The sequence below is a fragment of the Bombus impatiens genome, unplaced genomic scaffold (genome assembly GCF_000188095.3).
Source record: "Bombus impatiens unplaced genomic scaffold, BIMP_2.2 scf_0543, whole genome shotgun sequence".
NCBI classification, from domain to species: domain Eukaryota; kingdom Metazoa; phylum Arthropoda; class Insecta; order Hymenoptera; family Apidae; genus Bombus; species Bombus impatiens.
This window is the reverse complement of record NT_176962.1, coordinates 598,311-614,189: the sequence shown is the minus strand read 5'-3', so window position 1 is coordinate 614,189 and position 15,879 is coordinate 598,311. Positions and strand designations below refer to the sequence as shown.

The 15,879-nt window shown below is 38.8% G+C and overlaps 2 protein-coding genes across 9 annotated transcripts in view; both read left to right on the top strand.

Moving 5' to 3' along the window:
* Positions 1 to 131, top strand: part of LOC117151937 (fat-like cadherin-related tumor suppressor homolog) — a gene marked incomplete at its 5' end in the record, with an annotated part of 4,551 nt that extends 4,420 nt beyond the window's left edge. Inside the window, one exon of the mRNA XM_033321945.1 lies at positions 1 to 131. Within this exon, the coding sequence (XP_033177836.1) occupies positions 1 to 53 (53 nt within the window).
* Positions 132 to 167: 36 nt separating this feature from the next.
* The window catches only part of LOC100740873 (fat-like cadherin-related tumor suppressor homolog), a 340,184-nt gene continuing 324,472 nt past the window's right edge, over positions 168 to 15,879 (top strand). For all 8 annotated transcript variants that reach the window (XM_012388221.3, XM_024369173.2, XM_024369172.2 and 5 more), the window contains exon 1: positions 168 to 418. In XM_012388221.3, coding sequence (XP_012243644.2) covers positions 202 to 418 — 217 coding nt within the window. In that variant the 5' untranslated portion in view covers positions 168 to 201. The remainder of the gene's footprint in view (positions 419 to 15,879) is intronic.

Genomic DNA, 15,879 nt, shown 5'->3' with positions numbered 1-15,879 from the left:
GCGACCGATCCCGACGAGGCATCCGGTGGCGACATCGAGTACTTCCTGTCTGACGCCATGGAGAGCGAGGGCTACTTCAAAGTCGATAAAATGTCCGGCACTATTAGGACCACCCAAAGCTTAGACTTCGAGGAGCGCCAAGTGCATACGTTGACGATTGTGGCGAAAGACAGAGGTGAACCATCCTTATCCTCCGAGACAATGGTTATCATAGAAATGGTCGACGTAAACGAGAATCTACACGCACCGGTGTTCGATGATTTCGTCGTGTCCGCGAGTGTATTTGAAAATCAACCAATCGGGACTTTAGTGACCACTGTGCGCGCTAAGGACGCGGATCCGCTAGGAGGAGACTCCAGGATTGGATACACCATTAGGGGCGGCGACGGCATTGGGATCTTCTCCATCGACAACGAAGGTGAGTACTTCTACTTAATAGTTCTACTTAATAATTCTACTACTAAGTTCGGGCGTTTTAATTAATTCTGTTATTTTCGGAAATGTAGAAAATATGAAATACGTAATATGAAGAAGGTCAGGTTTTCTTAAAGCGAAGAATTTTTAAGGATTTCGTGATCGGTTCTTTTAAAGTGATATGATATTTATTTTATCCCGAGGTTAATGAATATTTGCATAATTTCAATGGGCTGTTAAAATCAATACCCATACACAATAACCGTAATTCTGGCATTAATTCATTGAAATAAATTCGATCAAGATAACACGTGTAGCTTTCTCTGCATTCGTTAAACTTCCTGACCTCTCGTTGTTCCGCATTATTTCCACAACGATTTTCCCGACATGAAAAGGAAAGTTGCAAATCCACTGCTCTGACACGCGACCTGCTAAAAGTGCTAAACGCGAAAATTAAGCAGCAGGAGGAATATTAACGGCCGGTAGCGTGGTACGACAATATTTAACTTTTTCATCCGATTAACTCCAATCCCGCGCGATAACGCAAATATATTGGCATGGAAAAGTTGCTGCCGGACAAGAACCGACAGCTTTCAGCAACCGGGTTCTTCGTATACCCATAAATTAATCGTACTCGATTTAAACTCGATATTCATCAGCTTTCTGTAAAGTAGTTTCCATAGGACAATTTCACATTCCGCTCCTCTATATTGCGTACATGGTGTTCGAATTTCTTTCACCATACGTTTCTTGAATTATAGAATAATCTGACATAGTTTCTTCCTCCGAAATTGAAAAACATTATTTGAGAAATGCAATGAGACAAGTGGATTTCATTTTGTGATATTTGTGTCGTACTCGTCTATTATCGGTCTTTAATGTTTTAATTCCAAGTTTTTATTTCAAAAGATTTCTCAGCTACCGTTTATTTCGCTAAAACAAATGCCTGTTCTTTTACGAGATGTTCGTTAATGGAAAATTTGAATTTTAAACGAGGAACAGAAAATCAATCGGCGTGTCGACGTAAACGTTTATTTAAATTTTCACTCGCCTTTTGACGAGCACCCGCCGCATTAAACCATCCGGCTGTCGAACCTGTCGTTTGCATATTAACCTTTTTTTTTCGCCGGCAAGTTTTCCCCCAGGCGTTTCCGTCGCACCAACGGCCAATTTAAATTCATTTCTTCCCGACTTTGAAATTTCACGCGCGAAATTCTTCTCATGTACCGTTGGAAATGGTCGATAGTTCCCCGTTCGAACGCTCCATGAAAATGTTACTCAAGTTCTCACATGCTTTTAGGCGACAACTTTTGTGTAATGCGTTCAATTCGGTTAGTTCCCAAGTTTCTCCGTTCGGAATTTGACAGTTTCACGATTGTACGAAGTTCGTGAATGCGTCTTAGGGAAAAGAAACTTGTAACAACGTTTCTTTGTGTTCCTTCACTCCTGCGGGTGTAATGTTGTAAACTATCTTTTTCCTTTTAATATAAGATTTCTGATATACGACAGTATCTATCGAGCAATCAAATTTGAGTTTAGTTTTTTAAAACTATGTTTACGATTTTTTCGCTCTCTCTTTAACAAGATTAACCCACTTAGAACCATGCAATAAAATAGTGTAAATAAAAGTTGCGTAAATTTAGCTTCCTCTGATAATCTTAAATCCTTAAGTTCTAAGAGTAATCTAAAAACAAATACAGAAAATTACGAAATTTTCTAAATCACCAAATTGAACTGGAACTTAATAGTATCCCCTATTTCTCTGCTACACTACATTCTATTACTCACTAGAAAAAAACTAATTCGACTAATTCGCAACAGGTCAATGGGAAGGTTGGATCCCGTATCCAGCGAGAAATCGAGTCGAACGAATCGTGTTTTCGCCTCAGAGGGTTCGTGTTTTCGTAGATGGGAATTCCGTTCGATGCCCGGAAGTAGATTCGAGAGCAACAATAGTTTACTTTAAAGTCGGGCTGTGGAGTTTGTCGCAACCGTGTTCCAATTTATTCTTCGAAACGGACGAGCCGTACGCCGTACGCCGTACGTCCGCGGGACATGTCTCTTTTCCGCTTTGCTTGGTTCATCTATTTTGTTCCTTTCCTGCTTACTTTGTGCCGCTGTCGATCGATCAAAAGAAACGAAAGAAAAGCAGGAAGAAAATGAACGAAGAAACGACGGGGAAGAAGAAGAAAGAACAGAGAAAAACGAGTGAGAGAGAGAGAGAGAAAGAGAGAGAGAGAGAGAGAGAGAGGAGAAAAAATACGGACGAAGGGGAATACACGTCCGTTGTGCAGCGCTTTTACATCGGACAGGCGAAAGCCGATGTTCCGTGGCACCAGTCCAAAACGAAGTTACAGCGTCGCGGCCCATTAAATACCGACGCAGTGGGTTTAATTGAATTATGGGACTTGCAACGGGTCCCTTTTTTCCCGGGCCAAGCCTGGTCGCGCATTAAATTCCTACCGCGGTCTCCTTTCACCGCGAAAACCGACTCGAGAAATAGCACGTCATCCTGTTTAATAGTTGATCCTTCTCGATTGGATCGCGTTCTTCGGCCACTTAACTCTGCAACAAGCTTCTCGCGGTCCTTTTTCAGACCGATTGCGACTAATTTTTATGAAAGGACGAAATGGAATTAAAGTAACGTGTGCGTTCCTTGTCTTTTGGTATTGTTAAAAGAGCATCTTTGTTTATGAAACTGTTTTATGAGTTAACATATTTGATGAACTACTCTTAAATAAAAGAGAACTAGGGCTTGTGTATCCAGCTTAAGCTTTTAAATTCTGTATTTTCACTCGCATTTTGGTCTACGGTTGTGTTAAACTAGTAAACATTAAATAGGAGCTGTAGTTTATTTGCTCTCGTTGAGTGTACAGACGACGATATAAACGTGACTGAAATTCGAGAGACATTTAAGAAAGAAGAGTTTGCTTATGCTTTGCTTAAACATTACGTATTTAGTTTTCTTATTCTCCTTTACTCTTTAACAATGGCAACCTGATTCTGAATTTCAGTTTCAAGTTAGAAAGAGAAAACAGAACGGAGTTCTTTTTGTTTCGTATTCATAAGTAGAAGCTTATATTTATAAAATACAAACAGAGATACAGATTTAATCTTATTCTAAAAAGCCTAAAATGATTCTATACTTCAAGAACGATTACACCGGAGTGCTTGAAAAACCTTCTTGGACGGAATCTGTCCTTCGCGTTGTTTCCTGCAAGACAGTCGCTAGACGTCTAATCCGAGATTGCTCGTCGGATCTTCTTATTTTTCATTTGCAGTTTAAACGCGCCATTTTCTGGAACGAGCCCCAGGAAAGGTTGAGACCAGTCCGGATTACTTGAAGCGCAGCCGGCTGAAAATATCTGCTAAAATCTCGTCGTGTCAACTCATCCCTTTCACCCTTCTTCCTATCTTTCTGTCAGGGAAAGAGCCTAATTGATATAAACGCGATGCGAACGATACGGAGCGCTGATCACTATCGCTAGCAAGCCCGCTTACTTTTTTCTTCCCTTCTTTTCTCCCTTTTTTTCTTTAGTCGCGATCTATTTGCTAATGACTAGTCGGCGGTTAGATTCGCGGAGAACGACTGTCGGCCGGTGCACAGCCATAAATCGAGTCGTGACGTTTCGATTCCAGTTGTACATTTCGCGCGATAAAATACACCCGGTAGGAGGTTGAAAAAAATACAGTGGCCATCGTCCACGTTTTAGTCACGATCGACGAGTTTCCATCGTTCACCGGAACAGAATGCGGTCGTGCGCGCAGCGCTCTCTCGCTCTGCACCCTGTGGCCTCGGTGCTCTCTTTGCGAATAAGCTTATACACGGTGAGCTCGTTCGAATGTTCCGTGACGATTTTACGTCAATATCGTTATCGTCCGGGATTGATATGCCACGAAAATATCTGCGTGATATTGAAACGGGAGGAAGAACACGTAGAGAAATTTTTTGGAAATATTTTGTCTTCAATTCTTGCGAAGGAATTTGTACGAGAAGAGGATCGAAATATAAATGTCGTCGCAGTAAAGTTAATCTCGTGGAAAAATTTATCACAAATCGAATTGTCATAATAAAATTTGCGAAATAATTCAACTTTACCTTCAAAGTTTCAAAGTACTTACTCTTATAAAATTTCAAATCCATTTCTTCACTTCTAAAATAGCATAATTTTTATACCATAAATCTTCTCAAAAAACCAATAAAATCGGCAAAAGTCGTCGAGCTAAATTTAATGCAGCGGAATCAGAAAAATAGTTGGTGACTTTAAGACGCCTCTCTATAAAATTTTAATTCACGCTGTCTCCTTTAAAATTGTACGATTTTATACCGCCCAACTCTTCAAGAACCGCTAATTTTAACAAGAGGCATCAAATCAAATGAGTTCACCCCATATACGTGACCAGGTAACCCGCCTACTTATGTAGTTCTCTGTTGCGCGAGACTGTATCAAATGGCGGGAGTCGGTGCGCGGTCGAATGTGTGCCGCGCGGGGGTTGTATCGATCCCCCGTCGAGCAAAAATAATACATTGTCAGTGGTATGCATATTCAACCGGTGTAAATATTCATAAGTTGTGCTGGTGTATTGCCTTCGTGTTTGAAACACGACCGATCGTAACGTCGTTCGCGGTATTGGTGCAGTTCCTCGACTGACAAATCTCGCGACTGTAACTTGCGTTCTCGTGGGCCGCAATGGAGGATATTCGTTGTAGCAAGATCGTTAGAATCGTTCGCGAGTTTAACGAGAACCGTTCGCCGAGCAACCGTGGCGTTCTTTTCATCTGAGAGTGATTGCCTCCTGTCGTGTTTGATTACGAATCTATCACATGTTTCCCAATGTGTACGCAAGTTTGTTTTCTAGTCTTTGGCGATGAAATTCACGTGGGTTTGGCTGTTAATCAAGTTATGATATCGTTTGTATTACTTTTTAATTGTAGCCTTTCGAAACTGAATTAGAACGTGACATTTACGTTGTATGATTTATTGACGAGGGAATTTATAAACATAGAGAGTGAAAGAGTTGGTGTAAGAGTAAAGTGGGTAAATAAGGCATAGTAATAAGAAGATGAGTTTACTATTGCACTCGTGCGTACACAATTTTAATACTTTATTGCCTTCTGTCGTATATTAGTTCAACATATTACGATTTGATGAGAAAGTTTACATAAAGCTCTTCATAAAAAATGTTCTGTTACCTACACGATTATTATAGTTTACAGTCTTTTATTCACTTCCATTCTACATTACTATTCATCTTAAAGTAAACTTTGGTCACATACCTACGAACGTACCCCTTCTATTTGCAACCACGTTAACAAACAAATAACAAATAAAAGGATAAAAGGCAACGATCACAAACAATCATACAATCTTCCAATATAACAATATCAATCATCAAATTTCCGAAACCATTCAAAAGCCTATACCCACCAGATATCTTCACGCGCATGGTTAAATCAAACCTAAATCAGGTTTGTCACGAGCGGCCGTTGATTTCACAGATACGGAAGATTACATCGGCGAAATTGGTGCGGCGCGTAGATCCCGCACACCCGTATGAACACGGTCGTTAGTCGACTGCGGATTCACTCGTCCGTTAGACGGTTCGTTGCGAGCGAACGACGTCGCCGGACGATAGACTAAATTTGCCATGACGCGGTTTACCCGGTCGCCACCGCGAGGAAAATGCAGTTAAACTCCGATCACCATAGAAAACTGGCGCACCTAGTTTGCGCGGGATGGAGCGGAGAGGCGCGCGTTTTCCAGTAAACGAGCTAACGCATTATTCCGCACGCCGCTGTCCACTTTGTCGCCCGCGGCTCTGGCGGCGTTAGTCCATTAATAAAGCGTCCTATACACATGCACCTGTGCATACGTGCCCATATTACTCTCGTTGTTCGGACTACATCAACTATATGCGACTCAAAGCTCGATCTTGGAATATCGTGACTCTGTCTCTCTCTCTCTTTCTCTCTCCCTCTCTCTTTCTTTCTCTCGACTATCTAAGGAACGTAACTTGAAAAATTCGAACGAGTGAATTGTTTTATTTTTTCGTATTTCGGTCGTTTAACGTGTGGTAATAAAAATAGATCATGGGTGTTTACGCTTTTTAGAGAATATAGATATACACGCGAAAGATTTAATCGTTGAAACAATTCTCTCGTTTGATTCCAGTTCTGTTATTGGATTTATAAAAATATGAATTTGCATGAACATCGTTTAATAATAATACTATGAATGTTTATACAGAACTGCGCTGAATACGCATATGATATGCAAAAATGTGCGAAATGTCTAAAGATTAGGTTTCAGTTTTCTAGTTACGTATGCAAGGATATAAATTTACATAAACATCCGCAATAATAGTCAATGTAGTGGAATAACATTACGCGTCTCTGTGACATACATCCATCTTTTAAACGAAGAAAGAATTTTCGCACGTGTCCTTCGAGTGATGTCTACAGAATAAGTAGATTAGGCAAATGCGTTTCAGACTCGCAGACGTGGAATAATACGTTACACAGTCTACTGATCAGACAAGATTGATATCAAAGATATACCATACAAGCGAATATGGAAGTACATAATACATTATGAAGATTTGTAGACTCAAATTATGATCGAAGACTATGGACTTATACCGTGATTGAACACTTGGTGACTTATATTATAATCGAAACATGTACGGTGGAATACGATGTTGCTCAATCTACTGATTTTATATTCTAGGATATAGAAATACACTTTATAACTATGTCTTATATTTTATAGTATTCTTTTTTAATTAATGATGTTCAACTAACTCTGTCTAACCACATTTTCTGTTTATCATACATTTTCATAGAAAAAAGTGTAACAATGCACGTATATTACTCTCTGTATTTGACTCCGAAACGCGTTCAGGTCTGCCTTTTACGAGCACGGTGCCTGGCAAAGCAAAGGGAAACGACGCGCGGTCAGACCGCGTAATTTCAAGTAGATGAATCGGTATCCGGAAACGGTTGACCTCGCCACCTTTTCCCCAGTTGGGTAGCTGGGACGTGTTCTCTTTTTCTCAAGCTGTGGCGAGTTACTGTCTCAAAGGCAAAAGGTCCGCCACGATTCGCAGCACTCACCACGATAAGACCGGTGATCCATTACGACGAGCATTCGAAGAATTCCCGCGGACAACCGACATCGGAATGTAACCCTCGGTTCCTCTTTTACGAGAAAGAGCTCAATACGAAATATTCTCGTTGCAAATTAATGAGAACTAGACGTCGCGCGTGTTTCTTTAATTAATTAAATCATTCGAGCAGGTCGCCGAAGTAGAACATTTCGCGAGTAGAACAATTTATAGATTTCCTACAAGTTTAAAAAATGTTCAATATATTTTCTTTTTATTCCTTGTCAAATTAATCTCATTCCGCTCATTCCTATTGCTTCGCTCTCTGACTGCTTGCTCTGATCTCTCCATTTTTCAGTCTTTAATCTAAACTATTAAAAACCTCAACGAAATCCTCTTTCTTTATTTCCGCTTACACTGTAGGTTTTCTTTTCTAATTTTCGTAAACTCTAAATCAAGTTAACTTATTAAATTCAACTCTGATAAAGTAACCTCGTCATCGTTGCAAAGAAACGGATCAAGGACTAGCTCGATAAATACTAAGCGACTCGTCGGATAAACGAATTAAACGATTCATCTGATCGAACATCTCATTAGTAACGCCGGCGTTATAAAGTAATTATCGGTGGCGATACGTCGACGGGACGATGTCGATGGAACGAGAGAGTTCCGGTGACGTGAACGCGCGAGGAATTGGACAGGGAAGGAGGCCTCTCTCATCCCCATCGACGCGGCAAAAATCCAATTTAGCCGACGAGTGGTGCACAAGGCTGGGTATATTCGTAGCAGCTCGTGAATTATACCGAGCATAACGATCGTGCGCGCACCCGCCCTAAATTACCTCTATCGACAAACGCGATGTTTTTATTCCCCTCGAAAGTCGTTTCGTTCGACTACGCTCCGCGCGCACCGCCGTTCCACGTCCGCGTTTTGCAATATTGGACGATCTATCGATCCCACTCGAAGGAAACGAAAGGCCACACGCAATCGATGATATTTTATTTACGTTCTTCTTTCGTATTAATTCGAAGCTTTTACGATTTAAAATGGTGAGCAACAGCGGAATTAAAGAAAATGGTACAGCCCCCTGAAAGAGATGGTTCTGGGATTTTGCAATTTTTGATCAACGGAGAGTTTAAACGTATTATTTTAATGATTACCTGAATTGGGGGAATTAGATTAGATGTTTGCGTTCCAAGTATTTTTGAAGCTACAAAGTTTTTGAATTTGAAAGATTAAGTGCACCGTTTCTCCCTTTTATCTACATTGCGCAAGTTATTAGATTATTGGAAATGAACTTCCAATAAAATGATCTGTAAAGATTCCACCAAGAAAGGTAGAATTGAATTATGTAAGATGTTAATACTATTTGTGAATTGACTTTTTTTATTAGAGTACCTTCGATATCGATCGACATGCTTGACCTGAATTTATTTTACGTAACTCTGCCACTTTGCAATGGTAAATTCCACCTTTCGCCACATATTCTATTAACGCAACTAATTACGCTATAAATACCCATTCATAAATAGATATTCGTTATCTAATGTTTATGCATTCATAGGATATTTAAAGATCTAAGAAATGTACGTAATGTAGATACTATTCGAAAATGTATAAAATACCAGAAGTAAAACGTTTATTTTGATATGCGACGAGTCTAGCAAATTTCTACTTAGATTCCGTTTCTTTAATCGCATTCGTAAAAATACGAAATTGCATAAAGATCAACGTTTTAATAATTAGCGTCGTTATCTACTAAATCACTCATTTATCGAACCAAACATTAAATAATTCTAAGACCCCAGACATTCCTTTTATATCGTAATGAAGACATTCCATTTTCTCAGAGCAGAGAAATCACGGAAGCCAGATCGAGCGTCATCGATGGTGGTCAAACGATTCTAAGCTGTCGTTGGTTCTTGTCGTTCTTCGAACGAGCAACCCGGCATTCGGCGCATTGTGTCGTCGGAATTTCTAGCATTGTTAGCGGTGTTTTGCTGTTTTTTTCCCAGCCCTCTGCCAGGTGGGAAGAACAATCGAGACGACATCGTGGTCGGGACAGTTCCCTTTGCCTCCTTGCGCGCCTCTTTTCTTCACGGGCAACGTGCACTTACTTACGCGTCTGTCTCTCGCGACGAACACGCTGCGTAAGCCGTACAAAGGCTCGAGAAACGCGCGTACCGTTTTTGTCGTTTGAACAAGACGCGCTGGTGAACATCGTTACGATCCCAAGAAGAAACCCGCGACTGGAAAAACACGGTTTTGTATAGAGCTACTTTGTTTTAGTTTAGAATAAAAAGTAGCTTTTTTGTTAAAGTAGGTGCGCTAGTATTTAATTAAAATATATATATATAAAATATAGGATTTTAATTCTATACGAAAAATTAAAAATATGGATTATCTTGGTCTCTCCGCGTCTTTGATTTCTTCTGTCATTGGAAATCTATAGAAGTTCCTCATTTTAGTGGACGAACATGATAGGTAGATAAAAATTCTGATCTTTAATGTATTAACATCACAAACTAAACGTAGGTCTTAATTCAATAAAAAAGTAGATAAATATTTTCTTGGAAAATATATTTCTGAACCGTGTTAGTATTTTCATGAATTTTTTATAATTTTAGCAATAGACATAGAATTTTAATATACTTTTCTAGAATACGAAATTAAATTTTTTATTCAGTTACTAGAAATTCCTACGATATTAAATCCATTCTTATTTTATCATAATAAAAAATGTCGAGCAAGTCACATACGTTTGAAAAATTCAAGGCATTTCATTATATGATCGTACTATAGCTCTACCTTGCAGAATGGACCAAGCAGCATCGTGACGAGAGGAAACGTCGCAGTATGCAGAATGAAATTTTGTTTGTACATTCGTTTCGCGTGAGCTCCGACGAGCGGTACACGACAGAAATGTTACTTTTTAATTTCCCTTTGAAACATTAGTGATCGTTTAATGGATATCCTTTTGACACACAACAAACTTCCCGAAAAGTGGTATTGCAGGCAAATTAATGAAGCTAAAGAACATTCTTTTAGCGCGAAACTAGACAAGATTCATTCGGCTGATGTATGTCCGGCCACGAAGCTCTACTTAAATATTGTGCTAGAATTAACAGGGCCGTGTCGAGCTGCAACGAAGCGAAGAAAACGAACGAGCACAACTGGAATAACGTATATTTACGCTCGACGATATGTTCGCGCCTCGAAAGACTGACCACGGTTTGTAACTGTCTTGGTATTTCTTTAATACGCTGTCATTATTATCACGTGGTCGAAAGATGGGCGGTTTAATGCTCTTGGTGCTCCTCGTGTGTGAATTTAATCTTCCGTTTGTTAATTTTAACGAGCTAATTATTGTCTCTGTTTCTGATGCAATGATATCTACCATTACTTGAAATTATGGAGAAAAATGTGATAAAATTAGGATTAATTACTCTTTTGTGCGTCAACTTCATTTTATTTAGGATATTCCTTCAATTTTCTTTTTTTATATAGCGATAAGAATATTGAACTACACGCAAAACTTTTTAAAGACAATTATTTCAACCTCGTTTAGGTATTTTACATTTAATTTACATTGCTTTCGAGAAGAATACTTAACATTTTGTCAAAGTAGCGTTTGACAATCGAAGGTTTATAGATTTGTTCTGATATTTTTGGTTTTCAATTGCAGGGGATGAGAGATGATCTTGTAAGAGGAAGCCGAATATTAGCGATTAATTGAGAATTAGCTATTTGGATTGAATGAAATACCACTGAAACGATAGAATACCATTTTAAAACAAAATTACTTACATCCAAAACCATGAAATAGAATTTAATTAGACTCGTGAACAGTTCAATTAATTACCGAGAGAACTAATTAAAATTGAATTCGCTTCCACGAAATTATCTCTATATATAAATCCGATCTTCTTTAACGTGCCAAGGAACTTATTCTCTGTATTAATTCCAGATTACAAAATGATTTAATATATCGAACTTACTCTTCTACAGTAGTATAGAATTTATGACGCGTTTAAAGCATCTCGAACACGCGGTTCGCAAGTAATGTTTCATCTTCGGGTGTGAAAGTATACCACAAAACTGATCGTATTAAGTATTCAACGTGGTTCGGCAAAGTAAATCAACGTCGGATCCACATAATACAAACGCCCTTTTACCGATGAACCCTTAATCGACAAACGATAAAATCAAACTCTCATTAACCTAATATCCCTTCAAGTAATAAATATGCAAATACGAACTTTTGCCACGTAGTAGAAACCGAATGTAGAAGAAAATTCCTTGCGCGCGAAATATGATTTAAACACCACATTAAATTCCGGACGATGTTCCGCCGCGTTCTCGATATTATTTATGTTCGATGAATCGAGATTTCGTGTATCGGATACTGACGATACGAGAATGATATCTTGTCACTATCAGATGTCTTTTTTCTTTACGATTTTATAATTTTTGCGTCAAATAAGATAATCAGATAATGTATAATTTGTAAGATTTCATTTATTTCACTATCAAACCTCCTAATTTTAAGCAAGGAGATTTATTAATACCCGTAACTTGTAACTTATGGTTTATAAAATTTCGTTAATATTAATTGCGCGAGGTGGCTAGGCAAGCTTTAAAATAATTGAAATCGCGTATATTAATTACGTTTATCTCTTTCTAGGTGTTTCGAGTATTCTGTAAAAGTAAACTGTAAAAGCAAATTGTAAAAGCGAAATTTTTAACCTTTGACGGTATCGAATAGCACGTAAAAGCGTTATCGGCAAGAAACGGGAACCGTTGAATCGAACGTAACTACAAAGGACATCTTTTTCAAGTCCATAAACTTAATTATTTACAAAAAGGCTCTGTACACACAGCCTGCAACACGGAGAAATTGGAAAAGTAAATAGTTGAAATGCGCTTGTTTAGTTTTTTTCCTGTGCCCTCTGAACATCAAAGCACAAGACAAATTATTTGTTCCAACTGTTTTTAGTTCGGTAAAGCTAGATATTGCTCCCTGTTTCGTTGAATACTAGAATATCATGGCTTTTCTATTTTCGTGAACGTGCTGCACGAATGCAGACGTTATTTCTATCACTTTTGGAACGAGATAGTCCGATACTCGTTGTTTACAGTGTTTTTTCGATGATGTTTATAATTCGACATAGTCATAAAAAGATTTGGGTAGAGCGGAAAATGTCGATACTGTTTGGTTTGAAGTTTGCTTCTGTTATCGCACCTAGCGAAGCTTTTTTCAGATTTCTGTGCCAGTTTTTGATATTAATATATTATTGGCATTTTTCTCGTGACGTGTAACATAAACGTATTTGTTCATTTACGTGTTTCTATTATCTCTTGTATATCGACGTTTACCTTACGATACGATCATTGTAGTCTATCTCTGATAACCTTTTTAAAGTACAAATTGATGTTTTGTTTCGATGTATATCGAACATATATCACGGAAATTTAATATCTAGGCTGAACGTTTATAAAACAGTTTCCATTCGAAATTCTACATAGAACGAACGTAATTGCCGTTAAAAGCACAAGTGAGACCGATGACAAGTGTCACGTTTAATATATAGTTACAAGTCACGTAGCATAACGTCAAGATTCCGGGCGATGAATGTAACGTTGTAAAACACATTTTCGACGGGCGGTCGTGCGTGACGCGCGTACGAATTTTCATCTGAACTTCTTATACGCGAAGGTGTCATCAAACTCGCGTCATTAAGTCTACGTATCTTCGCTCGCTGCGTTTAGCCAGCCTCGGGTAGAAGTAGAGTCGGTCGACGAAGGTTGGGCCACCTGTGTCCCAGCAAAAGAGGCTCTAAATCAACGTTACTGTAATGCACGGTGATTTTCACATAAATTTCGGAAAGAGAATTTCAGAAAGTGAAATAATCATTATGGCGAGCAATAAAATGTTCGCGATAAAATTGAGCGATAAAAGTTGGTGCGGCTGTACGGATAATTAGATTTCATTGGTATCGGTTGGTCGATCTTGGTGCACGATCAATTAAGTCGTAAACGATGGTAGAATTCCAAGACCAAGTGTATTGCCTGAGAACAGAGTCTGGCAAAACGTGCAAGAATCTCGATCCTTTAGTATCAAGAGACTCCTGTAGCACCAGACTGTTAAGATAATTAGTACTTTTAATATGTTGCTCAAGAGCCCTGCAATAAAAAGTAGTTCACCTGTATGTATGTTTAAAATTTTTAGAAGGAAGAAAGTGGTAGAAGGGTATGACGAAATTGCTATGACATGTGTCATGTTAAACATTATTAAGACAACATCATTACGAAATAACCATATTTACATTTCTCTAGTTATACGCTACGTTAGCGCAGATTTTATGAAGGCAGTTAAATATCTAGTATTGCAAGCTATTAAACACGGCTCGTTACATTTTGAAAATCTATTAGCATTCTTAACAAGTTTATGATCGGGCGGAATAAATCTTGGGCATACATATGTATTGAATAATTGAATGTCACTTCAATATTAAATACATTTTGATAATGCAGTGTTATTAGTATACTATATATAGTATACTATAATTGTGTTATATAGTATACTATAATTGTTCCGTAACCAATTTACATTATATTATTTGTTGTAACTCCTATGACATAGAATGGTGAATGGGTACGCGCGCACGTCGATATATTATCTGTCATAAATTAACGCTACAACACAATATCGCGAAAAGCCGAATATGTTAAGTCAGCTTTATTGTCACGTATGATTATCCGGGTTTTAAAGCAAACAAGCAAATGGATAGAGAAATTATGCAAGCGGAACAGTTTATATTTCATAGGGTTGTATCGTTACAAAATGACGAGGATGTTGATGAATCTAATCTACGCTGCTTGTAACTCCTGTTATTACTAGGGATGATTATAACGTGTCATAGAGCGGTAATGATTTAATATTCCATAAAATAGGTATCCCGTTATAGAATTTTACGAAATTTTACGTATTTCATTGTACATAGAAGAAATATAAAAATGCAATTTCTACTGAAAAAGAAATCATCGAGAAATGACAAGAATTAAAACGAAGTTATAATATTTTTGTCTCCTCTATTATTAGGAAACATCTACACGACAGAGGCGTGAAATAATAATAACAATAATTATAATAATAACATAGCCGCTTAAGTTCTCAAGTGTATTTATAATCTAAACTTGCACAGCATTTGCGTCCGTGGCATTGATACAAAGCGATGCTTGCATATTTCGACGGGAACGAGTTCGCTAACGAGCTTGCTGAAAGCATTAAGGGGTACGGACACGAGCCGTGTCTTCGAACGAAAAAGGAAACAAAAGAAAACAAAACGCTAAGCGGGACACAATGTGTCAGTAATTACGAAGTCGTCGCGTACTGGTTACGTGCGAAGCCGTCTTCGAATCCGTCACTCGGTTTCTTTACACCAAATAGTTTTCGTTTTACCGATGTGCAGCATGCATACGTGCACGTACTTGGGAAAACGTCAGCTTTTCGTCGTTTATAATAGACAACGTCGAAAATGAAACGGTCGTAAGTCACTGACAGTGACTCAATTTGGAAGTTATTATTGCTATACCTGGCTGAACGGGCCGAACGACCTGAATATTTAATTCCAGCCGTAGCTACCAGACAAGCCAATTGTCTGTTAACTGCAGCTTCCTTTGTCCGCCGTTTTCCGCGTCGAGTATTTTAAACGATGAAGTGCAATTTGCCCGGTGAATATAATAGAAGGAACGCCTCTTACCTCTGTTCCTCTGGAAGCGTTATTCGCCTCGGTTTTCATTTGGTTTCCATTGTAAAATACCGTTTGTCGTTGAAATTGATTGTGTTACGCACGGTCTCTTCGCAAGCTGTCCATCAGACAGACATCGTACGCTATGCCATCGTCTAACGACTCTCTCTAGTCGCATTCTGACTTGTGTTAAAACCGTAACTTTTCTTTCCGCCCGTCTGTCGCTCTCGCCCCTACTTCTTTTCTAGATTTCCTTTCTTCCTTTTTCTTCTTTTTTCTTCCCTTTCATCTCTCGACTAATGTTCTTCCCGACTATTTCCTCTCCGCGCTAGCCAACATAGCGTCCGTCAGGAGGAGGAAGAGACCGATGAAACTTTTTTAATAAGTCCACCGGCAATGAAGTTAGAATCGGCTCCATAAACCGGTGCACGTTTCAACGTGCAAATTTCATAACCGATTAAACATCTCGTCGAGACTATTCCGCGTACGCGAACCAGCCGAGACGGACAAAGAGCTCCTGGGATAGACGGAATAAAGGCGAACGAAACGCGCGTCGCTCTTTGACGAAAGATCGAGAAGAACGTAACCCGGGCGCGGATAAACCGCGCTC